The sequence below is a fragment of the Aythya marila genome (genome assembly GCF_965140915.1).
Source record: "Aythya marila genome assembly, chromosome: 3".
NCBI lineage: Eukaryota > Metazoa > Chordata > Aves > Anseriformes > Anatidae > Aythya > Aythya marila.
The window spans coordinates 88,910,367-88,935,517 of NC_139044.1; the positions used below are offsets into that span (position 1 = coordinate 88,910,367).

Here is a 25,151-nt window from a genome sequence, read left to right on the forward strand (position 1 = left end):
AAATTCGCTTTAAGTATTCTGGTATGCAAACATTATCTTAAACCTCTTGTATGGTTTTCATGTGAGCCATTGGATGTAGAAAAGGAAATGAGTTTAAATTCGAATAGAACTGTTAGTAGCAATACCTATTTCTTATTGAATTTGTACTGGATAAAACCTTGATTTGATGTCTTGCACTTGTTTGTATTTTTTTGTATGGACATGAACTCTTTACGTCTTGCAATATATTACTCTGAATAGTGGGTTTGTGGAACTATTATGGTCATGTTTCGGACTTTCTTTACTGTAAAAGTTGGATCTATATAAAAACACTTAAATCAGCTGCGTTTATTTGGTGCATGAACTTGACTTAAGTATTTATATGGTCATGGTAATGAACTGTTAAAACTTCAGTAAAATGTTTCATTTATGGAAGTATCTCTGTTTTAAACTTTATTGTAATAGCTTAAGCCTGCTAATTCATAGCATGAGTTGAGAGGCACCACTTACAGTCGGGAAGCTTGGAATGAATTACTTTTGGACAAAATCTTCATATTATATTCTTGGCAACGAATTTACTAAACTGCTGTGACCATCTTTTAAAAGCTGAATGTGGTGGTGTTAATAGCAGTATGTGGAAATAGTTTTTGGAATTGTTTCTTGTACTGAGTTGAAAACTTTGCTTAGCTGTCTTACTGTATGCTGCTCAGATGCTTGTGGTACCAGTGGCTTTTTGCAACCTTTGTAAAGGCTGGGCAAGCTATACAGCAATTCAACAGCATCAAGCAATGCAGTTAAATAAGACAGTTCAGCAAAAGTAGTTCAGCTGGTGATTAGGTGATTGTCAGTGGCCATTGAGAAAGGTCCTCTGCTCCATACTGTAGTAGATCAGATAAGCTCTTGATATTAGCAGGAAGAATTAAGAGAAATTACCAAAAACAGTTTTATCCTATAAAAGCATACCATACTTAGTTTTCAAAAAGCAAATAGTTTAAAATCAAATTCAAGATAGATATTTAGCTATGTATTTGGTAACTGAGTGGCAGCAGCTCAAATTCAAAAAAGCCTCTAAGCTTAGCATCAGAAACCTGAAATGTTGCCTTTAAAAAATGAATCAAGATACTGCAGTAATAGCATTTTTAGGTAGTACCAGTGTTTGGTATAGTGGCATGTGGTAACAGTATTTCACTCGAATCGTAGATAATTTTTGAGGTTTGAGTCTTTCTTCCTCTATTGCTTTGGAGGAAGCATGGATTGTCCTGTTATTTGGTGAGTTGTGGCCATAGCCCATATGAGTAAAGTATGCTGAAGCAGGTTTACAAGACTTAAACTTGGAAGCAGGGTGTTTTCTGTGCTTGCAGTGACCTCTATGGGTTGATTATTCAGATCTTTAATGATGATTGTAATTTGCATAACCAACTATCATAGTGCAGTTTATATTTAGGACTTGCCTAAAAAAAAAGGCAGATCATAGATTTGAAAGATTTGATTCCTTGAAACACAATACTGAAGCAGTTTACATGCTGTTCTAGAGCATCTAAGAATGCTTTAAGATTGTTTCAAGTTATCTAGAACTGAATTTTATTTGTGTTGAATGTGAGACAGTTTACAAACAAATCAAGAGCTATTTGTTACACCGTTTGTTACATTCCCACACCAATTCAGCATGCTAAATGGTAGATGCGCATAACACTTTGAAATGTTTTCTCAAAGAATGACTTATCTTAAACTTCTCATTCACATCTAGGTAGTAGGTCTCAATACTTCATTTGGCTTCATCAGCTAAAATGCTTTTTTAAAAAGATTTTGTGGAAGCAGCTGGGTACTCTGAATATATTATCCAAGATAAGAAGTAACAAAACTAAGTAAGGAATAATGTTGTTAAATCCTGTTCTCTGTTCCCAGTGTGCTAGTCCTGTATGTCACTACGTGCAGGCGATTGCTTCCTTTAGTCTTTCTGTAATTGATGAATTCAAGATTGATCTGAAATCCGTAGTCCAAACAGGTTAACTCCAAAGGACTTTTAGAATGAACAAAACAACAATAATTCACAGGCTGACTGTTAAATTTTTTAACTTTTCAGTGCTTGAAATTGAGATCTAGAATGAGAAGAAACTAGTCTTTTTTTTTTCTTTGAATTACTATGCTGTAAATGAAGTGCCAATATAACTGTCTTTTCACTTAATTAATCTTTTTCCTAGCCTTGTACTCCATCATATTGTTCTGCGTCTTTCTGTGGATACCCTTTGTCTATTTCTATTATGAGGAGAAGGAAGAAGATGATGGCAACACATGCTCAGTAAGTGTACCATAACGAAGGGAGTTAAAAGTTCTTACGAGATTTTTCTTAGAACTCCTGGAAATACCTGTGAACAGGCTCTGAAGCAGAAGACAGGAGGATTATGCTGATTCTGGGGTAGAAACTAAATCTGACTATCTTGTGCTTTCATTTTCTGAAAGTAGGCGGTAGTAATTTACGTGAAGCTAGCAGTTGATGTCAGTAATACACTGAAGATTTTTGATATGCATAACGGTCCAAGGAACACAAATGCACACCAGTAAGCTGCGAGCTTCTCAAATGAAGAATCTTTTTCTTAGAGTCTTGTAATCGTTAATCACGGTCCCTTTCAACCCTATTCAGTTGTAATATTAACATGAGGGAGAAAAACCTCTAATTGTAGCCATAATAAGCAATAATATAAAATATTGGTAGTAAGAATTTTCTTTGAGTGTTTTTGACCTGAACAAGTACACCCTGGCTTCTGGCCACAGCTGCCCAAGTGCATAACTTAATGGAAGCATAATTCAGTATCATTGTTCGTAGTCCTCAAGCCACAAGACTCCTTAAGAGCATATACTACAGACTTGGACCTAAAACTACTCTTGCTTATTTTGGAGGTTCTCTTGAAAATCTGTTGTGTTGAGTGTGCTTTTTAATAACCTGTTGGATAAATCCCTTTGGATTTATGTTAATATTATAATTTTCTTTTTAATATACAGCAGGTTAAAACTGCACTCAAATATACTCTGGGATTCCTCACAATTTGTGCAGTTCTTCTCTTAATTGGGTAAGTATTTACATTGAATACTAAAGAAGGATATGCAAAATAGAGCCCTAAATGGAACTTTGTTCTGTGCAAGATTAAAAAGTTATATTGGTTGAGCACAGCATAATGTAACCAATATCTAGCTTATCTCTATTAAGGCTTAAATAACCTGGGTATTGTACACCTGAAAAGCAAGCGTTTAACTAGAAACCAAGCTGATATTTTCCTTAATTGCAGAGGTGCTTGTGCTTCCAAGTTCTGACTTTTTGTGCAGTGTGAATATCCATCAAGGATGTGATGGTTGCAACTTCTATTTACAATTGTATTGATACCTGAAGTACACCAGGGTGTAAAAGATTCGTGCTTTTCCTGCTTGCTTTCTCTATGACCAAATGCTTTTGTGGACATCCAAAATCAATTCTTGGGAATGTGAGTAGATGTAATGTTTTTAGTACTACCCCCAAATGGAGATCTTCTGTGAAAAAACATGAATATAGTGTGGGGTAGTACTTTATAGAGTTGTGCCTTGTATGAAAAACACTTCACTGGAATTTGTTTAATATGCAGATACTACTGAAGTGAGTAACTTGTTTGCAACAAATACTATTATTCTGAAATTCCAGTATTACAAAATCAATTTAAGATCACCATTAAACATGACATGCACACCAATATTTAATGCTTCTAATGTATGCTGTGCCATATGTGTTTTGACTGCAGCAGTAAAGCTGGTAAAATTTACAAAATGTGTGTTAAAATGATACATAATGAAATTCTAGAAAGTGAAGTAGAAACTAGCAAAATTAATGTTTCTCATTGTATACTGCCTTATTGTTTTATAGTATCGTTTCTAGTTTGGAGAAACTTCAAGGTAGGATCCCAAGAGTTTTAGTGTCTTTCCAATTAAAAGTAGCTTGTTGGCTGCTATGAGAGACTAAAGGACTTAGAGTTAGCTTAATCTGGGTCTAAAAATACTACTAAAATGATCTGACAAAGCTGTTTCTCTAATCATTGACTTTAATCATACTCATATAAATGTACTGTATAATGTATATTTTGGGTTGTCATCAGAATCATTCTTTTGTTTGCTTTTTAGAAATAGGAGGTTGCTTGCTTCTTTAAAGATAGGATGATGTTAATATCAAACCGATGCCCTTGCATTGGAAAAGCACCCTTGCTATTTAGGAGGCTGTTGCAGAAAATTTACTCTTGGCTGCCCGCTATAAGGGAAACTACAAGACTGAACAGCTCAGTTCAGGAAGAAAATGAGAATTGTGCTGAGGAAAAATGTGGACTTGAGTCTGCAGTAATAGTGGGTGTATTCTGAATGTTCATATACACGTTGTTATGGAGGAGTTGGTCTGCTGTCTGCACAGCAACAGCAAAGAGCAGTATCAGAAGTCCTACTGCCGTAGGAAAGAGCTAAAAGAGTGTTGGAGTTCAAGTCTCAACATGAGGGGGTTAATTAAAGGTGGGACTGAGGACAATCTTGCAGTACTACTTATTATACCTAGCAGTAGCAGATTTATTTATTTTTCCTGCTGGTTATGAGAGGTAAACACATGGTCAGTATCAGACCAACGTTAAAGCAGACCTTATGCACTGATTTTATTTTTAGGAGGTCATGCTTAGTGGATAGACTCATGCACAGAGGTTGCAATAGCTAGGGGACCTAGAATGTTTCCTGTTAACTTCCTAGTGAAATTAGGTTATAGTCTGACTTCTTGTGCTTGTATGGTTAGTGTATGGTACCAGAAGTGATCTTGGTTTAGCAAGTTGTCTGTATAACTAACAGATCTATAAGTAGCTTGGCCCCTTTAAAGATAGGGGCAAAGACCTCTTGGGGAAACCTTTCCTGTGCAGGGCTCCTCAAAGAAACCATAAAAGCTGGCTGAGCTGGAAGTCTAAAATTTATCTTACTCTTATCTGAATACTTATCTTGCTCTGTTAGAGATCAATGTTATTATTTTGGGAAATGTAATATTTTTTTCTTCTGCCAGTTCACCTTGTTTGTGTTTTTTTTTTTATTCTAAGTATCATTAAATTAAAAGCAAAGAATAGACAAACTTACACTGGGATGCTCAAAACTAAATTTACTTGTAATGCAGTTCCCTTCTTAAAATTAATTTAGTATTTACCATTAAATGTCATGTGTTTGGAGGCAAGGAGCTTGAGGTACTACAGTCTACATTAAGGCACCTCTATACAGCACCTTTTTTGGAACTAAAATACTCCAGTCTGAGGCTAATAATGTCTGATTTTGAGCATAGCTTCCTTGACTATCAGTATTTATAATTAAACTTGTTACCTTCCATTTTCTGGAAGTACTATGTTCTAAAAAGCTATGTACATAGCCCTAATTAACCTATAAATAATTGTGATTTATAGCAGAATTCATTTTAGGGAAGTGAGTTTAAAACTAGTTTGGAACTCTGTTGCTAGAGACCACAGTTAGTAAATCTTACATCTTTGATTTAAGGATCAACTTTGACCTGTGTACACCTGTGTGCTGTTAGCTCTGCCAAATGTTAATAGTCTTAAATTGCTTGTCTAGGATCTATTTTTCATTCTGCAAGGTAGATCTTGATCGTGATATTCCCAGGAATTGTTTTAAGTGGGAGATTGGTTTGACTCTGTTCTGAACATTAGTACACTTGGTAATTTCTTTTCTGCAAAGAGCTGCAAGTGCAAGACAACAGTATTGGCTGCTCTGTTCACTTGAATTAGCTGAATTCCCAGTTATGCCTGTAAAACTGTGTGTTGGCATTTGCACTCTATTCACTCACTGTCAATAGACTGACATGTTGTAGAGTGCAGGTGAATAGTTACTTAGCAAGTCACTGTCTTACTATGTTGATAGCTCCTATGGTCCATTGACCATTTAATCAATGTAGCAAAATGGTTGGCTTCTGTCAAATTTTTTCTTGCTTAATGTGCATGAAAAACAGGCCTAAACTGCTCTGTATCAGTATCATGATGGCACAATGGATGGGCTGTGTTTTAGAGCTGTTTTGGGACTGTGGGCTGGATACTGGTCTGTAGACAGCTAGGCATGCTGGCTGTGCCTACCTTGTGTCCTGGTAAGCTAGAGGTTAGCAGTCAAAGCAGGCTGGTTACAGTCTACTGGCTTAGCTGGCCTCTAGTTGGGGGACCCTGTTCTTGAAGGTGAAATAAGATTCTTGTTTGGGATTGGAGACTGTGAATTCATAGAAACTGCACTCCTTTCCAAGGCCCTTCTTGCTGCATGGAAGTTGAACAGGAACAGAATCAGAGATGTCTCATGGAGTCAGGATTTAGCTGAATGCTAATTGAAGAGCATGTATTACAGGGTACTATGCCTTCTACTCTGCTTATGGTCCTTCGATGTGCTGGTTTGTGCAAAAAAAAAAAAAAAAACAAAAACAAAAACAAAACAAAAAACACCACCACCACCACCAAAACTATAGCTCTTGGAGGAAGAAACTGGAAAGTTATATTCTAAGATAGTCTTCCATCTCTTTTGTTCCATCCATGTGGTCCACAGACAGTAAATTCATACTGATTTTTGAAGTGAAAGGAGTTGAGCTCACTTGGCTTGCAATTGCCTCCTATTTTTAAACTTTTTCAGCAAATAAACTGCAGTTTTTTGTGTTATCTCTTGCAAGTAGACAGTTCTACTTAACTTGTTTTAGTACCTGTGATTTGATCTTGTCTGGATACAATTTTAAAGAGAGAAATAGTACGAGAGGCATTTACAAGACTGAATCTGTAAGCCAGCAAGCATGTGTCAATTCAAGTATTAGCCTTAGTCTAGATAAGACCCTTTAATTTTGTTTGCAGGTTAGTTATTTGTTTTTGAATGATAAGTGTACATAGTTTAACACTAATCTCTGAAACACATGCTTGTATTCTATACTTGAAGTTCAAGGCATATTCCTGGAAGATGTGTTATTCGTTTATTGGATCTTAAAGCAAGAATCCCATTCTGTACTTTTATTTATGCAAAAGTCCAAAAGGTACTTGTGAGCATTCTTTCTGGATTTTTGTTTTCTGTTCTCATATTCTTTATCTAAATTTCTCTTAGTTTACTTCCAAACTGGCTTCCTTGTGACTTGTAGACTTTCACAGAATGGTTCAGATGGGGAGGGACCTTAAAGATCATCTAGTCCAGTTCTCCCTGCTGTGGACAGGGACATCTTTCATGAGATCAGGTTCCCCAGAAAGCCCCATCCAACCTGGCCTTGAACACTTCTAGAGATGAGGCATTCACAATTTCTCTGGGTAACATCTTACGGTATATCACCACCTTCAGAGTGAAGAATTTTGTCCTAATATCCAACTAAATCTTTCCTCTTAGTTTGAAACGATTGCCTCTTGTCTTGTCACTGTGGGCTCTGATGTCTTTCTCCAGCTTTCTGATAAGCCTCCTTCACATATTGAATGTCTGGAAGCTGTGATTTCAGATTGGTATGGAAGTACTGTTTTTCTAGCTCTTCAGTAATAAGCTGTTGTCTGTGGAGGTGCTGAAGAGGCAGTCTTACTATTGGACTTTGAATGGGATGGCTGTTTTACGTGGCATTCTTCTAAGCACTCTTTTCAAATCTCTTTCCCTGAAAGGTCAAAAATACTTACAGGGCTTCTCTGCAATTCAGTTCTCTCAGGCAAAACACCAAACAAGTGGAATGCGTAAGAAGTGTTTCTATAGTTGTAATAGAGGGACACGTCTATGTTCCACTAAATTTTAATTAAATGCTTTCTGTGGCAATCTGTAATTTTATACTAGTTTTCAGTAATGTAATTTTTATAAAAGAATCCTTCTAAAGTGATAGTTGTTGTTGTTTTTAACGTCTCTGCCAATGAGTTAAGCCAGGTTAGTAAATAAACACAGGACATAGGTTACTGATGCTTGAGTGTAAGGTCCTTGCCTCTGCTAGGACTGGTAAAATTAAAAATTGTTTGTTGACCTCAGACCTGACTGTGCACAGGCTCACACATGAACTCTGCTGATCCGAATATTCCATATGTGAGGAATGTGTATTAAATGAAACATGGCCTTCAGAATTTTTGAAGCTTAATATCAAACATTTTTTCTTCAGCAATAAATGGATTTCTGTTTTCTTAAGTTGGAAGTACAACTTTTTGATATTTGCCTAACTAGGGTAAGTGAGACGACTTTCTGTTTTGTTACAGGGCTTTTGTTCCTTTGGATATTCCCAATAAGAAGAACTCCACGGAGTGGGAGAAAGTGAAGCTCCTCTTTGAAGAATTTGGAAGTAGCCGTAAGTTTGAGATCTCTTCTGAGTTTGCTATTAGCTTATTCTGTCATATTTACCATTAACTGAACAAAAGGTAACTTTCCTGGTGACAGTTCTCTAATTTGAGTTTACTCACTCCCCTGCAGTTATTCTTCAGAATAAGCTTTGGAATGCTTTGAGCTGCTGATTCCACAGTAAAGAATTAAATAATTAAAAAGAGAACATAGTATATTAGTTTACATTTCAGGGGGCACTTTAGGTTGCCAGAGTTGGTTTCTTTGTCCCGTACATGTTCCTGCACTTGTGCATCTACTGTATGCATAATGCAGCAGGCACTTAGCTCTGTTACTGCTTTTAATTTTGTGGTTGTCGCACAGGTCTGAGGATTCAGTTAATAGCAGTGCTCTTTGCAAAGTCTTTCTTAATATGAACTCTGTTTTAAGCTTTTCCTGCAAGCACAAGTGATAAGGAAGCCAAGTGCATTGTTTTGTCATAAATTTTGCTGTCACTTTGTTTGTCTGAAGCTAGAGAAGTGTTCTGACAGAATGGAATAAAATGTTTCCTAAACTGTTGATATGGGTAGTGACAGTAGTTGAACTGAGATGCAAGCTACTTTCTCTAAGCAACATTGACATGGCTGTCAATTAAATATTCAGTTCTGTAGCTGTCTTTGCTCTGCAGCATAGCATAGCCAATGTTTAGTTCTAGTAAGGTCATCAAGATGCTGGGTTGGGATGTGCATGCCTGGATTTGTTTTCTTGGCTCTACTGCTACTGGCGCTTTCCTGTGACTTTAATTTGGTAGGACCAGGCAACAGTCTTCAGACTGAAGAGACCTCAGGTTATCTAGTCCATCTCCTGCTCAAAGCTGGAAGTTGTAAGGTCAGATCAAGCAGCTCGGGGCTTTATCAGCTAGTTCTTGAAAAACCCTTACAGATGGAGACCTTCATCTCATGGTGAAAAATAGTAATTCTACCCAGCATGAATGTACATGCTGTTGCTCTTTGTCTCCCATTCAACCACTGTACACCACGGAAGAGCCTGGACTCCACCTCTTTGATAAACACCTTGGAGGTACTGGCAGGCTGTGTTAGGTCTCTCCAAAGCTGGCTCTATTCCAGTCTGAACAAGCCCAATTCCCTCAACCTGTGTATATGTGCTCCAGCCTCTTGGAAACAGGCTAGTGAATGGATGCTGGCTAACAGGTTGAATGAAAGCTATTTTGCTCAGAGTTCTTGAATCAACCACAGAAAGGGGAAGGATATGAGGGAGAACACGAGGCAGTGGCTCAGTTTGCAGTTTCCGTGACTGTGTGCAGACACGAAACCCATCTGTCAAAGTTAACTTCTCTAATAGCTACTATGCACAACTGTGCTGCTATTTAATGAGAAGTTCAAGGAAGCTTGCCAAGTTGTGTCCTCATAGGCAGGATTAGGGACAGGGCTGTTATGCAGAATTATGCAGGAGGATTCCAGAAGCTTGATGCCTTTGGGAATGAGTTTGGTATCATTCTTTCCCTCCATTCCCTTCTAATTTCTAAAGTGATAGCAAGACTGCAGTAACTACTCAGTTCCCTGACCTTTTTCCAGTTTGTATCTGGATACATGTGGTCTGAGTCAAGCCTAAGCCCACAGTCCCTGGCTTGTTTGGTTGTTTGAGGGATCTATGTCTGCCTGATTGTTTGTGTAGTGCTCGATTATGAGAAGCTGGGGGATAACAAATCAAGGATAAAACCATCCAGAATGCATGCTTAAGTTGTGGAAGGTTAACCACAATACTCTGTGGAGGCTGTAAATAGATACTGAAGGAGACATTAGACAGTGGTGGGAGTTAAGTTCATCAGTGGCTATTCAACCACTTAGCTAAATGCATTATCTTCAAGCCTGTAGTGAGGGAGGGATGGCTGTTCTGCTTCTTCAAGTATTGGAGGAGGAACAAAAAGCTGACAAATTCACCTAGTGCAGCTTGTTGTGTTTTGTTTTTGTTGTTTTTTTTTAAGTTAATATTGCTGGTAATTACAGCTCATTTTTTTCTTTAATGAACTTAAATTTCAGGAAAATAATTGAAGAAAAATGAGTATCTCTATTGTAGGAAACTTAAGTGGGCTTTCTCTTTTTTCAGATGGCTTGACTGCTCTTTCATTTTCCATCAGTTCCTTGACTGTGATTGGGATGTTGGCAGCTATCACTTACACAGTAAGTTGTTAGTATGTTTCAACTTCATATGTTAATGGTACTTGCTGTTATCACGAACCACAGTTGTATGGAAAAAAGTCGTCATGGTAAGTAGCTTCAGCAGTATCTTCTAGCTCTGTTTATTCATGGTTTGAAATCATACTTCAACTTCTCGGAATATGAGGAATAACTTTACTGCAGTTTAAGAACCACTGTTTCAGAACTTGAGCTCAGTTCAGATTTAGTTTCAATGTATTCCTGCAAGGGGAGATCATTCTTCATTATGCTTTGTAATACAACTTCACTGGTTCCTACTGTACTAAGGTTTGTCTCTTGCTCCATTCAGCCGTAGAGAACTAAATACTGCTATTTATACATTGCACAATGGCATAACCTAGACTTGGTCTGGTCATTCTGAGTTTAACCTTACTACTGCTTGTCTACATTGATGGTTTTATTCCTACAGAGCTTTATAAGCAGAAGTCTGACAGAATAACTTGATGTATAATGAAACATGCAACATGTTCGTGATTACAACTACATTTCTTGTAAGAGGCTGTTCTTCATTCAGTAAACAAACCAGCAATTTCTTCAGCAGGTGGTATTGCTTCACAATTCTATAGTTCTAGAATGTGAGTATAAGTGCATATCTATACATGTCAATATTCAGTTCTACACACGAAGAATCTGCAGTATCTTCTGCCATGTATACCTTCAGAAATCCGGAAGATCTTAAGTTAAAAGCTAATTGAGTTTAAACACTGTAGAAGCGTGTTTTCTAAAGCCTGGGGAGTGTTCTTTTAGTCCTACACATGCAATTAAAATACTGCAGTTCTTAATGTAGATTAAAAGGATTCAGAAGAGCGCATTCAGTAACTGATTGTGAATCATAGGATTAATGCTATTTGACTATTTTTAAGTGTGAAGGAAAAGGAAGCATTTTAATTTACAGGCTTTTTGATTGTTTGTAACTTGTCACTGATAACTGATGACAAATGATAACTGATGCCACACATTTTGTGTGTGGCAAGTGACAGTTGTAATAATTCGGCCAACATTTCATATTCATGTTGTCACATTCTTTTTTTAATCCATTGAGTTTATTCAGTCACTGAATATCAGCTGATTTGTATTGTTACAGTATTACATTGTCATCGGGATAAAATTCTGCAACTAAGATGATGATTTAAAGCCTAACAGTTAACTGCAGATGAAACTTAAAGGTTGTATGAGTTCCATGTTTTCTTAATAGGTGTTAATCTTTTAAATGTGTGTCCTTGCTGAAATAGCTCTCCTCATTGCAGCCTGGCTCTAACACAATAGACCTGAGTAGCTTTGCTAGTGAATGCTGAGTGGCTCAGTAACAATAGCTCGTACAATAAAAGTTATTTTGAAGCACTGCTACTAGCTTGTCTTTGGGCAAAAGATAAGTGAACAAAACCATTGCAGAACAAGGATAAGAAGTAAGAGCCCTTTAGTCATAACTAGATAAAGGGGTGAAGTGCCTGCTAAATCTTTTGACTCCTGAACAAGTCCAAATTTAATAATAAAGAGACAAAGTTATTAGCTATGCTTTTATTAATGCCTTTAAGCTGGCATAAGTTACAGCAGGATTCTGGGAGGCAATTCAGCACAAAGCTGTAAATGAGGATGTTGAATGCCAACAGCTGAGTGGTGATGAGGCCACTGAGCCACAGCTGTAGGAGACAGCTCACACTGCTGTAGGAGAGCACTTCGGTGGACCACCGAATAGGAGTATTTAAGTCAATAGAACTGAGAGCATCTCAGCTCACCTAGCTGCTCTCAGCTCTATTGACTAAGTGCTTTATTTTGAACTGAATCATGAATTTAATTACTTTTAAGCCCTTTCTGACTGACATAGGTGCTAAATTGTTCAGGCTATATTGCTGACATCTAGATCATGTCCTGGTCAAAAAAGACCTAGACCTTCACTTAGCTTGTAATAACATGTCAGCTTTTAAATTTGTTTCCCTTAATTATGGAAGGAGAGATTAATCTCTTGTTCAGTTACATTACTGCAGAGCATGTGTAGAGTTTTTGACCTTCAAGAAACTAAAATTAAGAACAAAGTCATTAGCTAGGAGAGTATCTTCACTGTTTTGGTCTTTTTTTTTCCAGATTAAAGCTGGCAAACAGCTACCCAAGTTTGATTTCTTTTTTGTAATTGTTAATGAACATCAATAAGTATTTAAAATGCAGACTGTTTTACACAAGTTTATTGTTGACTGAAGCGTAAACAGTGTTTCAGAAAGTAACATTTGAAAGCTTTTGAATTTATTGCTAATACTCCCCACCTATATTTTATTTCCTTACCATGCCACCGACTGGGATTTACTGCTGAGCCCAGACTGTTTCTAGGCACTGTTCAGGTGCATGTCACAATATGCTTCTGTCCTTGAGACTAACTGAATCTGGGAATGTGTGACTTCTGTTTAATGTTCAGTAACTTCAGTGTGCTATGCTGTCTGGGGCTTATCAAATGAAGACAAAACCTGTCCTTAAGGCTGGTGCCTTAGTTTTACTGTATTTAGGACTTGTACAGATAGTGGGTGGTGGTCATTCAGGTGAAATATCAAGCATGAGAACTACAATAGCTTTCTTTGAATGCCTTAATTACTACATTTTTAAGGTTAATATGTTGCTTGGAAAACTTGGAGCTGTCTATGCAAATGTTTGGAGCATGGAATTACTATTCATTTGCATTCAACTGCTGCATTTTGTCCTTCTAAAACCATAATTTTTGTTACACCGTAGGGTTTACGACATGGTGGGAGAAATGGAGGAACTATTCTGTGGAAGACTTGGGCATGAGCTCACAGGGGAGGACTGCTGTCCATCTTTGGTGGTGTACTTTTTGGCACTGTTTACAGGCAATCACAAAATCTTAGACCAAAACAGTGAATTAACTTTGATACATTGGTGGACTGAGGTACAAATGCATCATGGTCAGTGAAAGCCACTGAATAGAAGGTCTACGTTCTCAAAGTTGGAGTTGGAACAGCTTTCCTAGGTTCTGTCTTATCATAACACTTTGCCCACTGTAGTGGTGTTTAGGCATCTGTAAGTATGCAGTTTCTACCTGTAACAGCATGACAGCACTGCTCTCAATTCACTGTTCAGACAGTTTGAGCACCATGCGGATGCCATGCCTCTGTGTGAGAAACAATCACAGCCAGGAATACAGGCTCAGGCAAGGATCTCAGTGAAGTAGCATTTTATTCGCAATTGCAATAGAAGACATTCTGTGAGCAGGAGCGCCCAGCAAAAGTATATCACAACCTTATGTTCCCTATTACCCAATGCTTAATTCCTCCCCAATTTCCTCATTGGCTGAGTACTACAGCTTCACAAACTACTCGATGCTTATTACTATACTATACATGGATGTGTACAAATTTCTGTTAATTTCTCCTTTTCCTTTTTTTCCTTCTTCTCTTATGACTAGAGGGCCCATGATTTTTTCTTTTTACTGATTTTGCTCTGCTCTTCTTGTTTTTCTTAGCTATCTTCCTTATTTTGGAACAGTGGGACCTTCTACTGTCCCCTTATCTGCTTAACATACTCATGACTGTTACGCCTGCACAATCACATTTAAATATGCAAGGTTAGTGGAATTTTCCACTGCGAAAGCACGCTTTAATTCTCACACCTGGGTTGCGGTTTGTATTGAGGACTGCTTTTCACAGTGGTAGGACTTAATTTAGAAGTTAGTTCAGTGAAAAGTTCATACACCATCATGCTTTACTGAGCCTGAGAGAGGGAGAGCTGTAAGAGTATAGCCTCTTACACTATACCAGTCTGGATAGCTCTAGTCCTTACACTTAAGAGGAAAACAAGCATAATTCTGGAAGGAGTAACTGTTTATTTTTGTAAACTTCACGGTTCAGTCCTTTGTGCAGTCTGCCTTTTAGGTTTGTATTCTTATGTCATATTTTATTTAAAAAAAAAAAAAAAAATGCCTCTAGATAATAAGAAGCATCAGTGCTCAGGCAAGTTTGATGCATTGTCTGTAATGCTTGCCTGTGATGTTAGACATCTGACAAGTAATTAAGTTCCTGTATTTTTAGACAACCTTCTGGAGGCATATAGAATTGTTTGTCATGGTTCTTAGTTGTTAAACTATTCTTTAGTAATTGGTGGTAGGTTTTTAAACACCAAAAGGAATACCCTTTTTATAAGGGTGAGCACAAGAACATCTTGAAATCTTTGCACAAATGCTTGGCAGCTTATGAGAAAAGGGTAGACAACAAATGAGAATGTAATACATGTTTCTGGAATTTCCTTCTCTGAACAGTGGTGATCTTTGTTCAGTTGAGGACTTGCAGTAAAGATGGAAGTTCTTCCCCTGGTTCCCGACTTCTGAAAATCCTCAACCTGTTCCATTGCCAGTTTTTTATTTGCACTATTAAAGGAGTATGTGGTCATAAGAAAAAATCAAGAACAGATGTATCCAGTCTTCTGTATACTAATTTATATTACTGTAAAAAATAATAATATATATATATATGAAATATATATTTTTTTCATAAAAATATTTTTAATCAAAAATATATATGTAATATATGTAGTGAAGGCTGTAGCATAGTAAGAGGCTAGCAAATGCTTTCATCATTGAATTGTATTAAAATTTTTAAGTAAAGAGTGGTTTTACGTTGAAGATCTACAACTTGATTCTGTGAACTTGAACACAAAACACTAAAAGTAAACAGTGATGCTGTGCCTGCACTTATTGCAGCTGACTTTAACTTCATCTTAAATGGTACATCTAGAAGAGTACCATGAAGCAGATAATTAATGGATTCTGCCTATGTTGCCTGGAATACAACTCATCCATTCTACAATTAATCAAATGTTAACAGGACTGTTGTGCATGGCCTTGAATGTGAAGAATTGGGTTATAGCTGTTCAGAAACTTCACTTCTGTGCTGTGAAAATATACCGTACTGAGAAGTTAAGGTAAAGAAGCTATGGCATTGGCACCAGACAACCTTGAATTTGAGTAGATAGTGAGAGCAAAAGCTCACTTCTGTATGTGTATGCTCCTAGGCTTTCTCTCTGAAAGCATACTTCTCTGCTTCCTCAGGAAGAGAGGTGCAGAGAGTGATGCTCTTTAGATTGCAAATGACTACGGTTTAAGTTATGGAACTAACAGATTTACTGTAATGACTAATCTAGTTAAAATCTATTTTTTAAGGAGTACTGTCAGCATTGATCCAACATGCTGGGCCTCTTTGAAGTAACTGTTGATTTAATGTATTGCTTTTTGGTGAAATCTATGGTGAGCTATTCAAGCAGCAAAGAACAGACTTGCCAGACTATGCAATGTAATCTACACCATATACATTTGGTGTGGTGTTCCTGGGGGGACATAAGTTGAAGCATCATGCTGGATTAGAATTGCTGACAACTGTCAAGGTACTGTTATGGTGAAAGATAAAGCTACAATTCTGTTTAGTTGTTGTCAGATTAGCATGCTGGTTTTCATTTTCTCCTGGCTTGAATATCAAAATCTATCCACTAAATTTGACATATTGATGCAAAGAAGGTGTTTGTGTTTTTTTTTTTTTTTTTCCATAGTGTGAGTCAGAACACACAACACCGTCATTGTGTTGTGAACTTCACCCCAGCTTCTGAGTGGAGTATCATGAAATGCACTGTTAAAGCTCAAGATGCTAAAGAGAAACATTTTGGTATGGAAAAACTCCTGAGTTCTTCAACTTCAGCTAAATATTATGTATAAATTTAGGAGGGGGTTAATAATATGTATTGAACCTGAAAGCATCCTGTCCCTCAAAGTAAAGCACTAGGAGAATACTAACCTAGAAGTAACAGCTCAAGGAATTAATGTGGAAATTGCTTACATCAGGGAAGGTCAGGATTTCCTTAACTACTTCCAGGGATGATTTAATATAGAAGATGAGGTATATTTTTCCAATGGACAAGTTGGTGTTTAAGGTAGGCACAAAATTAGAATATGGGCACAAAATTTTCCGAGTTTTCCAAAAACATAGAACTCATGTAGTGTTATTACATGCTAACATACCTTATCAACTCAAGAGGCAGTGGACACCAAGTGGAATACAGGAGATTCCCTTTGAGCGTCAGGAAGCACTTCTTTACTGTGTAGGTGACGGAGCCCTGGCAAAGGTTGCCCAGAGATGTTGTGGAGTCTCCCTCCTTGGAGATTTTCAAAAAGTATCTGGGCATGGTCCTGGGAAAGCAGATGTAGGTATCCTTGCTTGAGTAAGGGGATTGGGACTGAATGATCTCCAGACATCCCTTCCAATCTCGAGAGTTAGTTCTGGGATTCTGTCTACCTTATGGACCTGTGGCATTTAGAAATGTACGAAGAGTGACACCTGCCATGTTTATAACTGATGATGTGACATGTCCTCTCAGCTTAAGCTAGGTTTTAGCTGAGGAAAATCTTGACAGGACAGTGATTGATGAGTGATTCTTTCTTTGGTTCATTTTATCCACAGTACTTGTTTTGCTCTTATAACCTCACTTAGACCACACTGCAAAATTTCTGTTCTAACACAGCTTTTCTTTTATGCAAATGATTTATTAGATTATTTTTTTAACATTTCTCTTTATTCACTACCGTGGAATTAATGCTCAAACAATGTTGGGCCCTTTGTTTAATAACAGTATGCAGTGTCTTCAGAGAAGGAGGTAGTTCTGTGTTCTAGGAACTATGACCTTTTGCAAGATTATGTGCTGATAATTCTGTGCCAGAGGATAGCAACTGCATTTAAGGAATAATTTAGTGTGGTAGGAGGCAAATTTTCCAAAATTACTTGTGCAAGTGAGGGGAGTGCAGATAGTTGTTCTGCAGTGGGGGGAGCACTTAATGCTTGCTCATGATCTAAACATTATAAATCTCTTTATTTTTCTTCACCTTGTAACTTCAGTGACTTGATTGTACGAGAAACAAATTTGCATGCTTTTGCAAATGGGTGCGGAGGAAAAGTATTCTAAGCCTTGGAAATTGCAGTTAAGTTTCTTGTGTCCATCTTTGGTTTGATCCTTGTTTTTAACCTGGTCTTCTTGAATGTACTGCCACAACTCTCACTTCATGTTGTATTTCCTTGCTGAATGGTTTGTAAAATAATCTTTTCTTGGCATTAATTCATGGCATTAATTAACCCTTCTGGAAACTAGGAAGGGGGAAGAAGGTGCAGCTAGGAAAGGTGTATATTCCAGATTTTATTTCTGAGAGGGCAATAGTGGTTTTATCAAAAGTATAGGTAAAGTCAGTTATGATTTCTCACATCATAGATATGTCCATACTACTGACAAGAGTGTGAAATTATATCATTTTTTCAAAGTACATGCGATGTTTAAAGTAGCAATGTTGTGTGAACTACTTTCTTGGTGTGGCTCAGCTTCCAGTATAGCTTTTAATTGTTGGATCCTTTTCTGTTACAAAACCTTAATAGCTCAAATCTGCTTTTTTTGGTGTTATGTAATGCATAATACTGAAATACAGCACTTGGTTTTTAAAATACATTTGTAAAAAATGTGAATAAGTGATCCTTAGGGGGTCTCTACGGATCCATGACCTTGATGATTTATACTGACAGCTTTCTGTGTCTATAAATATGAGATATAATAAGAAAATGATAAATCAGGGCTGCAGTGCTTTGTTTGAAATAGTTTCACAGATGATGTAATTTGAATCTATTCTTTCATTAATGTATTTTGCATGGGAATGGTTTTACATTGCCCTAGGTATTAATGCAATAGTTGTTGTCAGCTGCAGATTGCTATTTGAATTCAAGGCAGAATAACATATTACTCATACAATGATAGACAGATTAATTTTTGAGTGATCTTTTGCATCTCATTTAACATGTCCTTGAAGGATGATTATAATTGGCTTTGTAATTTTTCCAAAACATTTAATAAGCGTTATTTGACTTTTTGTGAAATAGTAAAGTGATCCTTTCTCCTTCATCCTGAGAGAGAAGACGTTACAAAACTCAGTTTGTCTGCTGACAAATTTAATGATCTTCTCACACCTAATTTTTGTCCAGAGTATAATTTGCTTTTCCTTCATTTGACTTATTTCTATTGAAGGGGAAAAAGCTTAAAGCCTTTTGTAATCTACCTAACCTTAAAAGCACTCATTTACTACTGAATTTCTTATGTAGACTTCAAACAGTTACTGAGAAACCTACAAGTTAGCAGCTTTTATGGTTGTTACCACTTAATCACTTCAATATCGCTTCTTAAATACAAAAGAAACTTAGTTCTTTGATTATGGTCACTTCTTCATGAAAAAATAAATATCCGGAATAGCAAATAACCTTGTTCTTTTGTTTTAATAGCCTGATTCCTACCGCAGCCACAGAAATCTATATGTGTTAAACTGCTGGATCAATGATAGTTTTGTACCTTTGAGGTTTTAGAGATTATACCTTGAAAGTAAGTTGGTCTTCTAGTTGCTAATGCTCTTCTGTGCCTGATGGAGCAATGCAGAAAAACAACTGGGTATAATAGCTATGCTCTGGTTTTCAACTGATAAAGTTAAGTTTTCTAACAGTTCAGTAACATGTCCAGCAAGCACAAGCTCACTGTGCATGCTGCAGAGCAGAGGCTGTTGTCCTTGAACATACATGTAAGTACTGCAACTCCTTGGCTTCCGCATCTTACAAACCTTAATGGCACTCTTTTGGCCAGATTAGTCTCATATTTTTCCTTGGTGTTTCTTTTTACTCTGTGCAGTGGAAATTAAAGCTCATTAATATGAAATATGAAGGTGAATGTATTAATGTAAAGCAGAAAGGTACTGTAGCGATGAGTTAGAGGAACTGGTGAACAGGTACTCAGTGTTCACTGTTCATGATGTGTGCAGGAGATGACGTAAGAAATGCCAAACTGAACTGGTATGTTCGGTAATATCAGTTTGTTCTGTGATCTGAGATTGTGTTTTGTGAAAAATTATGCTCTCATAACCAATCTTCAGTTCTTAATAAAACTTAAAATAAGAGAACTGGATTTTAGCTAGTGAATAGATTGAATGATTTCCCAAGCCATATGAAATGAGCATTCAGGAAAAAAGAACCCCACAAACAACAACAAAAACCTGTACATGAGATGGTCTTACATATTCAGATGTATTTAAGAGGCTTTCTCCTTTATTCTTCACAATTTAGGGAAGATCTGTGAACCATTGTGATTGTTAGCCATCTAGAATATTGCTCTGGAAGTAAGATTCTCTAATTCTGACTTTTATCTTTAGAAAGATAGTATGAGTAAACAGCCAGATACAAAGACAGATTTTTTGCTGTGAGGGAAATAGTTGACTATTACTTGTCGAGTCAGATTACTATGTAAAAAAAAAAAAAAAAAAAAAGCGCTGTGTAGGTGTGCAGAAAAGAAAGATACAGCTTAAAGAAAACGTGCTGTGTATATACAGCACTTACAAGCTTATATACAAGTGTTGCCTATACTGGTGTGACATGTTAAAGTGCACCACATTTGACTCAGTTGTACTAGCTTGCCTGCTCCAGCACAAACAATGCTGTATTGTATCCATATGAAATAGGCAACTGAACTATATCGTATGTTATAAAGGGGGGAAAAAAAAAGTATCGTGTGGCTTCCCTTGCATTTAATGTAATTCAAAAACAAACAAAAAACAGTGAATGTAGACCCCTTCTATACCAAAATATTTTTGATTTTTTTTTTTTTTTGTGGGACCTTCATACCATGGAAAACTAATCTATATTTCACATGAATGTCTTTAAAGCGCTGCATATCCTAATCTTAAGGTATCTAAGCTGAATGAATTCCTTTTTGATAAGGGTTTAGTTGTTAGAATTGCGTGTTTTGTGGTCTCACTTTCAGCTGAAGTCTTGAAACGGGCTGTTAGAAGAAGATGGGAACTTCTGGGTTTATTTTGGACCCTTAGAATTGTGAGCACGTTACTTGCTTATGCCTTTTATGCAGTGATACAATAGTAAAGTGACTTGTATTTTAAATTGGCTGTTTCGTGCAACTTCGCTAGAGGGCAGTGCTCTGCAAGAGATGCTCGTCAGGATTAATTTCTAGGCATTTTGCACTGTACACGTGCACACCACTTTTAAAACACCTTAGGGAAAGCATTTAAAAGCTGTATCAGCTATATGGACCTGTAAAATAAAAAGAACAGGGACTTTCTTCTATGCTATGCAAGTATTTTCTTAGTTCTTAGTATTTTTAACTTTAACTGATGGCAGTTCACCAGCTTTAGTGCTAGTTGTGTACCAAGACCAGAATCGATTTGTTCTGTTTGATCTTTAACAAGGAGGGATTATTGCTTGGGCCACGTTTAAGTCATTAGACCATATTTTATTAGTTGAACACAGCAGATGTAGGTTATGAAACATAATCAGCTTTTAATTAACCTATAATGCTTGATAGCTTCAGGCGTTTTCAGTAGGTGTTCAAAACGTAGTTTTAAGTATTTAACTCATTTCTAAATGCATCTACTACATTCACGTTGGAAATGTGTTGTTTTCCCTCTGCACTCATGACTGATCTGTGAGCTTATGGCTCATCTGGTTGCATATTAGGCGTTCCCAACTTCATAATACACCTTCAGTGGAAATCTTTTGGTAGCTTGTGCAACTTAAAAAAAAAAAAAAAAAAAAAAAAAAGTTAGAGTAGCAGTTACGATTCCCAGCCTTTCTGGATTTTATTAAGAGTTTATCCCTGAAGTATTTGTTTGCTGCAACTTCTGTAAAATGGGATTTTTACAACTTATTTTAGCGTCACTTATTTTATATCTTGTACTTACAGATGACTATAAACTTAGCGGGTGACTAGTCAGACAGACTAATAATGCCTTATGTAGTCACAGGCTGGGGAATTTTGGCAACCCTAAGGTGTTGTAAGATGCTGAGCCTGCAAGAGACAAAAGGAAGAGAACAGCATCTGTTACTCCTGAACTTATGTTTTTTCCTGGAGAATGTGAGGAGAGTAGCTGGATCTGCTGTTGACAAGACGGGAATGAAAGAGAACACGGGAAGCCTGAAGACGATGCAAACTGAAGCAGTGCTAGTGTAATCTCTAATGTGGCATCTTAGTGATTTCTAGAGTAAAAAGTATATTTGTGTTCTGTGGCACACTGAGAACAGCTGGAGTATAATTCTCACTGTTCTTCAATACCTACTGACACTGCATAAACAGTATTGAGCTAGTTGTTGTTTCCATGTGACTTAAAATCATGAAGGTTGGAAAAGGCCTCCGAGACTATCTGGTCCAGCCATACCACCACCACTGATGTCACCTACTAAACCCTGTCCCTAAGCACCATGTCCAACCTTTCCTTGAACACCCCCAGGGACGGTGACTCCACCACCTCCCTGGGCAACCCGTCCCAATGCCTGACTGCTCTTTCTGAGAAGAAATGTCTCCTCATTTCCAACCCAAACCTAGGTCACTCATCTTTCTGTACTTCATCCTCTGTCTATATTGATAATTTGAAGGAGCAGTATGTCTTACTATCTCACTGATGATCAGAGAGATCTTAGTCTACCTTATTCTCTAGGCATCTAAGTTAAAATCACTTCTAATACTGCTTCTTCCTATGCAAGAAAACGTTTATGTAGTGCAAGTTGTGAAAGATCTAGCTGAATGTGTTCTTCACTAATGAACATTTCAAGAAATATTTTAGGGAGAATACTTTTCTCCTACCCTCTCTTAAATGCTTTCAGGTGATTTAACAGGTACCACTGTTTCCTTGGGTTTGAACCCTGTTGAGAGAGACATGTGCTGTACATTTGTTGAAGTTAATTAACGCTGTTCCACGAGCTTACTGGTAACTGTCACTCTGAATGTAAAAAGCCTAATTCCCCAATAAATGAGTAAGACTGTGAGACTACTAAACTTCTGTTTCAATTTTTCCTAGCCTAATATTTGCAGAAAAATGTTTTGAAACAAGTATTGTCATTTGCAGAGAGAAACTGAAGTCTGTGGCATATATTTATGGTGAAATGGTAATTAAGCTAAATAATGAGTTGTTTGAGCTACAAGGCTGGTAAATAAACTCATTTGTCCAAGGGGCATAGAAATACCTGTTTGTGGCAGGGCATCTGGCATGTTGAGAAGTATGCTGAAAATGTATGGCTTCTTGCTTTAAGTGTACTGTTCACGAGACATTAGGGTGTCTGAGCAGGTCGTCAAAGAGGTCAAATCAATTTCTGCATATAGAAAGCTCATGTGATTTGACCTAGCATGCACGGAGACATTTATGGCAACTTAGCATTTGTGTTAAATATTGTAAGAAATGTAAAGCTGTGCTTGAAGGAGGAAGTAGTACGCCTATGAACATCTATGAAACTGCTACTTTCTGAAGTTAAATAATATTCAGATATTAAGCACTTTATTATACAGCATTTGTTCCTTGAGATTCTGTTCAGGAACCTTGCTGCTGAGCTCAGCACTATGGAAAACCTGTCACTAGTAGCCTCCCACCCCTGATAAAAAACAAATAAGCCATAGCTAGCTTTTTTGACCTTTGCCTAAGTCTGTAAAATTCAGAAGGGATTGGGGAAGAATCAATGAAACACTTCTGCGTATCTCACCTCACATACTTTCTGTTAGAAAGCTTGCAGATTTTACGTAACACTGCATTGGAAAAATCTGGGCATAGAAATAGGCAGACACTTTGAATGGTATAGGATTTATAACTAGGAGTTGGGGCTAACAGATGTTTATGGATGTGAATGGATATTTAAGTAGTCTTCTGAATATAAATGAGTTTAGGCTTTTCACCTAGCTTGCTTCTATGCTGTTCTTTTTACTACTGAAATTTTTATAGTAAATCAGGTAACTTTTCTAGGTAACTTCATTTAAAAAAAATAAGTTGAGGGCTATTGGCTACAAGGAAGCTGTTTATGCTTTACTTCTAAAACTATTAAGGTTCATTATGTACAAATTCCTTTATTATACGATGTTGTGATTAGGATCTGAGTTGAGGAAGTTAAGGTTTTAGAAAGGTGAATGATTTGACCAAAAATGGGCTAGCTTGAAAAGTCTTCAGTGGGTTATGTTTTCATAACATCTTAACGTATGTTATTGTCTCAACGATCTTGAGAAATTTACTTTGGGAGCAATGTGGGACACTGGAACCTGCATAGTGTTCCTTCTGTTTTACTCAAAAACGAATTAAAAAACTACTTTGTGATACCTTACAGCTACAACATATGGTAGACTAATCAGATGAAACAGTCTAGCAGAGAATTTGAGTATATATCTTTCCTCTTTGTTTTAGGCTTATGGTATGTCAGCTTTGCCTCTAAACTTGATTAAAGGAACTACCAGTGCAGCTTATGAACGTTTGGAGAACACTGAAGATATTGAAGAAGTGGAGCAACGTATGCTAAGGATTAAGTCCAAGGTATCTGCTTTACGCTTCTCACTTACCTAAGGATCTTTTTTTCTTGCTTGGCTTACCAGTTTATGGTCGTTACTATGAATTCTTTTGTTCCAGACAAATGTAAAGAATAGCAAGCTAGAAGAGAGTAGCACTTGCAATTCTTGAGTTATTTGGAAATGCGCGTGGGTACTTGTGTAGTAGAGATGAGGGTTTCTTTATCAGTCCAACAGCAGTAGTTATTTGTACCTCGCTGCTAATAGTGCTGATGAGCTAAGCTTGAATTTCTGCAGTCCTGCTTAGATATATGGAAGAGACACACCTTGTGGAAGCAAAGAATGTTAACTTCACTCTAGTCTACTACCAGTTATAGCATCCAATTTTTTTGATGCTTACTCAGTGTAGTTATTATCAGCATTGGATACTTGCTGCGTGGAGCTGCCACAAGTCAGGTTCATCAAAGTATTAATCATCTTTATGAATAAGTAACAGCTCTAAATATTCGTGCTTCAAAGTTAATGTACTTTGTTATGAAACATTTATTTGTTAAATGTGTACTTTTGGAAATACGTTTCGATTTCTAAACATCAGGATGCTAATGCCATTTGTAAACCTGTGATGGCTTTGCAGCTCACTGAAATGCTGTGCATAATAGAAGCAGGAAAGCTCTAACTACTTGGGAGTGCTGAACAGAGATAAGATTTCTCCTGTATGTGTAAGGTGCTGGGGGTAATCACCTACCCTTTTCCCAACCCATTTCAGATAATGGTTTGACCAGTGGTTTTCATAGCCCTGAGTGGGGGGATGGGAAAGAAGGGGCATTAAGGTGTGAGCATTTTCATCCTGATAGGCCATATGTGCTGTTACGTGCTCTGTGGTGGTAGATTGCCAGCAGTGTTGAAATGGTTCTGACAGGCTCTGCTTGATACTTGCTATTTCCATATAGCATGGATATCTTTACATTCTACAAATCTTGCATAATGAAACCTAAAAAGTAGCTTTCTGTGGTTTAAGTTGTAACATTTTTGGTTTTGTGCAAAATATGGCTACAGCAAAGGCATTTTGATTACTGAAATCAATGAGAGAAATGAGAAAGTCCTGGAAAAATAAAGCATTGCTTGCTACAGAAGACTGTAGGATTATGAGAGTTTGCAAGCACCTAGTGTTAGCTGGGTTTGGTAACAAGACAATTAAGATCAAAAGACAGAATGACTTTGTTCTAGTTATTTCTATAATTTAATGTGACCACTGGTACCACCTAATTTTCTTTGATTTATGGATTATGGTCAGGATTCTGCCTTAGTATTTAATTGAAATCTTAGTCAATTACA

The 25,151-nt window shown here is 37.1% G+C and overlaps 1 protein-coding gene across 1 annotated transcript in view; it reads left to right on the forward strand.

The window, feature by feature from the left end:
* LMBRD1 (LMBR1 domain containing 1) overlaps positions 1 to 25,151 on the forward strand; it is a 74,442-nt gene that overhangs the window by 16,500 nt on the left and 32,791 nt on the right. The window contains exons 4-8 of the mRNA XM_082758058.1: positions 2,181 to 2,278; positions 2,980 to 3,047; positions 8,196 to 8,284; positions 10,381 to 10,454; positions 23,719 to 23,844. Of these exons, the coding sequence (XP_082614184.1) occupies positions 2,181 to 2,278; positions 2,980 to 3,047; positions 8,196 to 8,284; positions 10,381 to 10,454; positions 23,719 to 23,844 (455 nt within the window). The remainder of the gene's footprint in view (positions 1 to 2,180; positions 2,279 to 2,979; positions 3,048 to 8,195; positions 8,285 to 10,380; positions 10,455 to 23,718; positions 23,845 to 25,151) is intronic.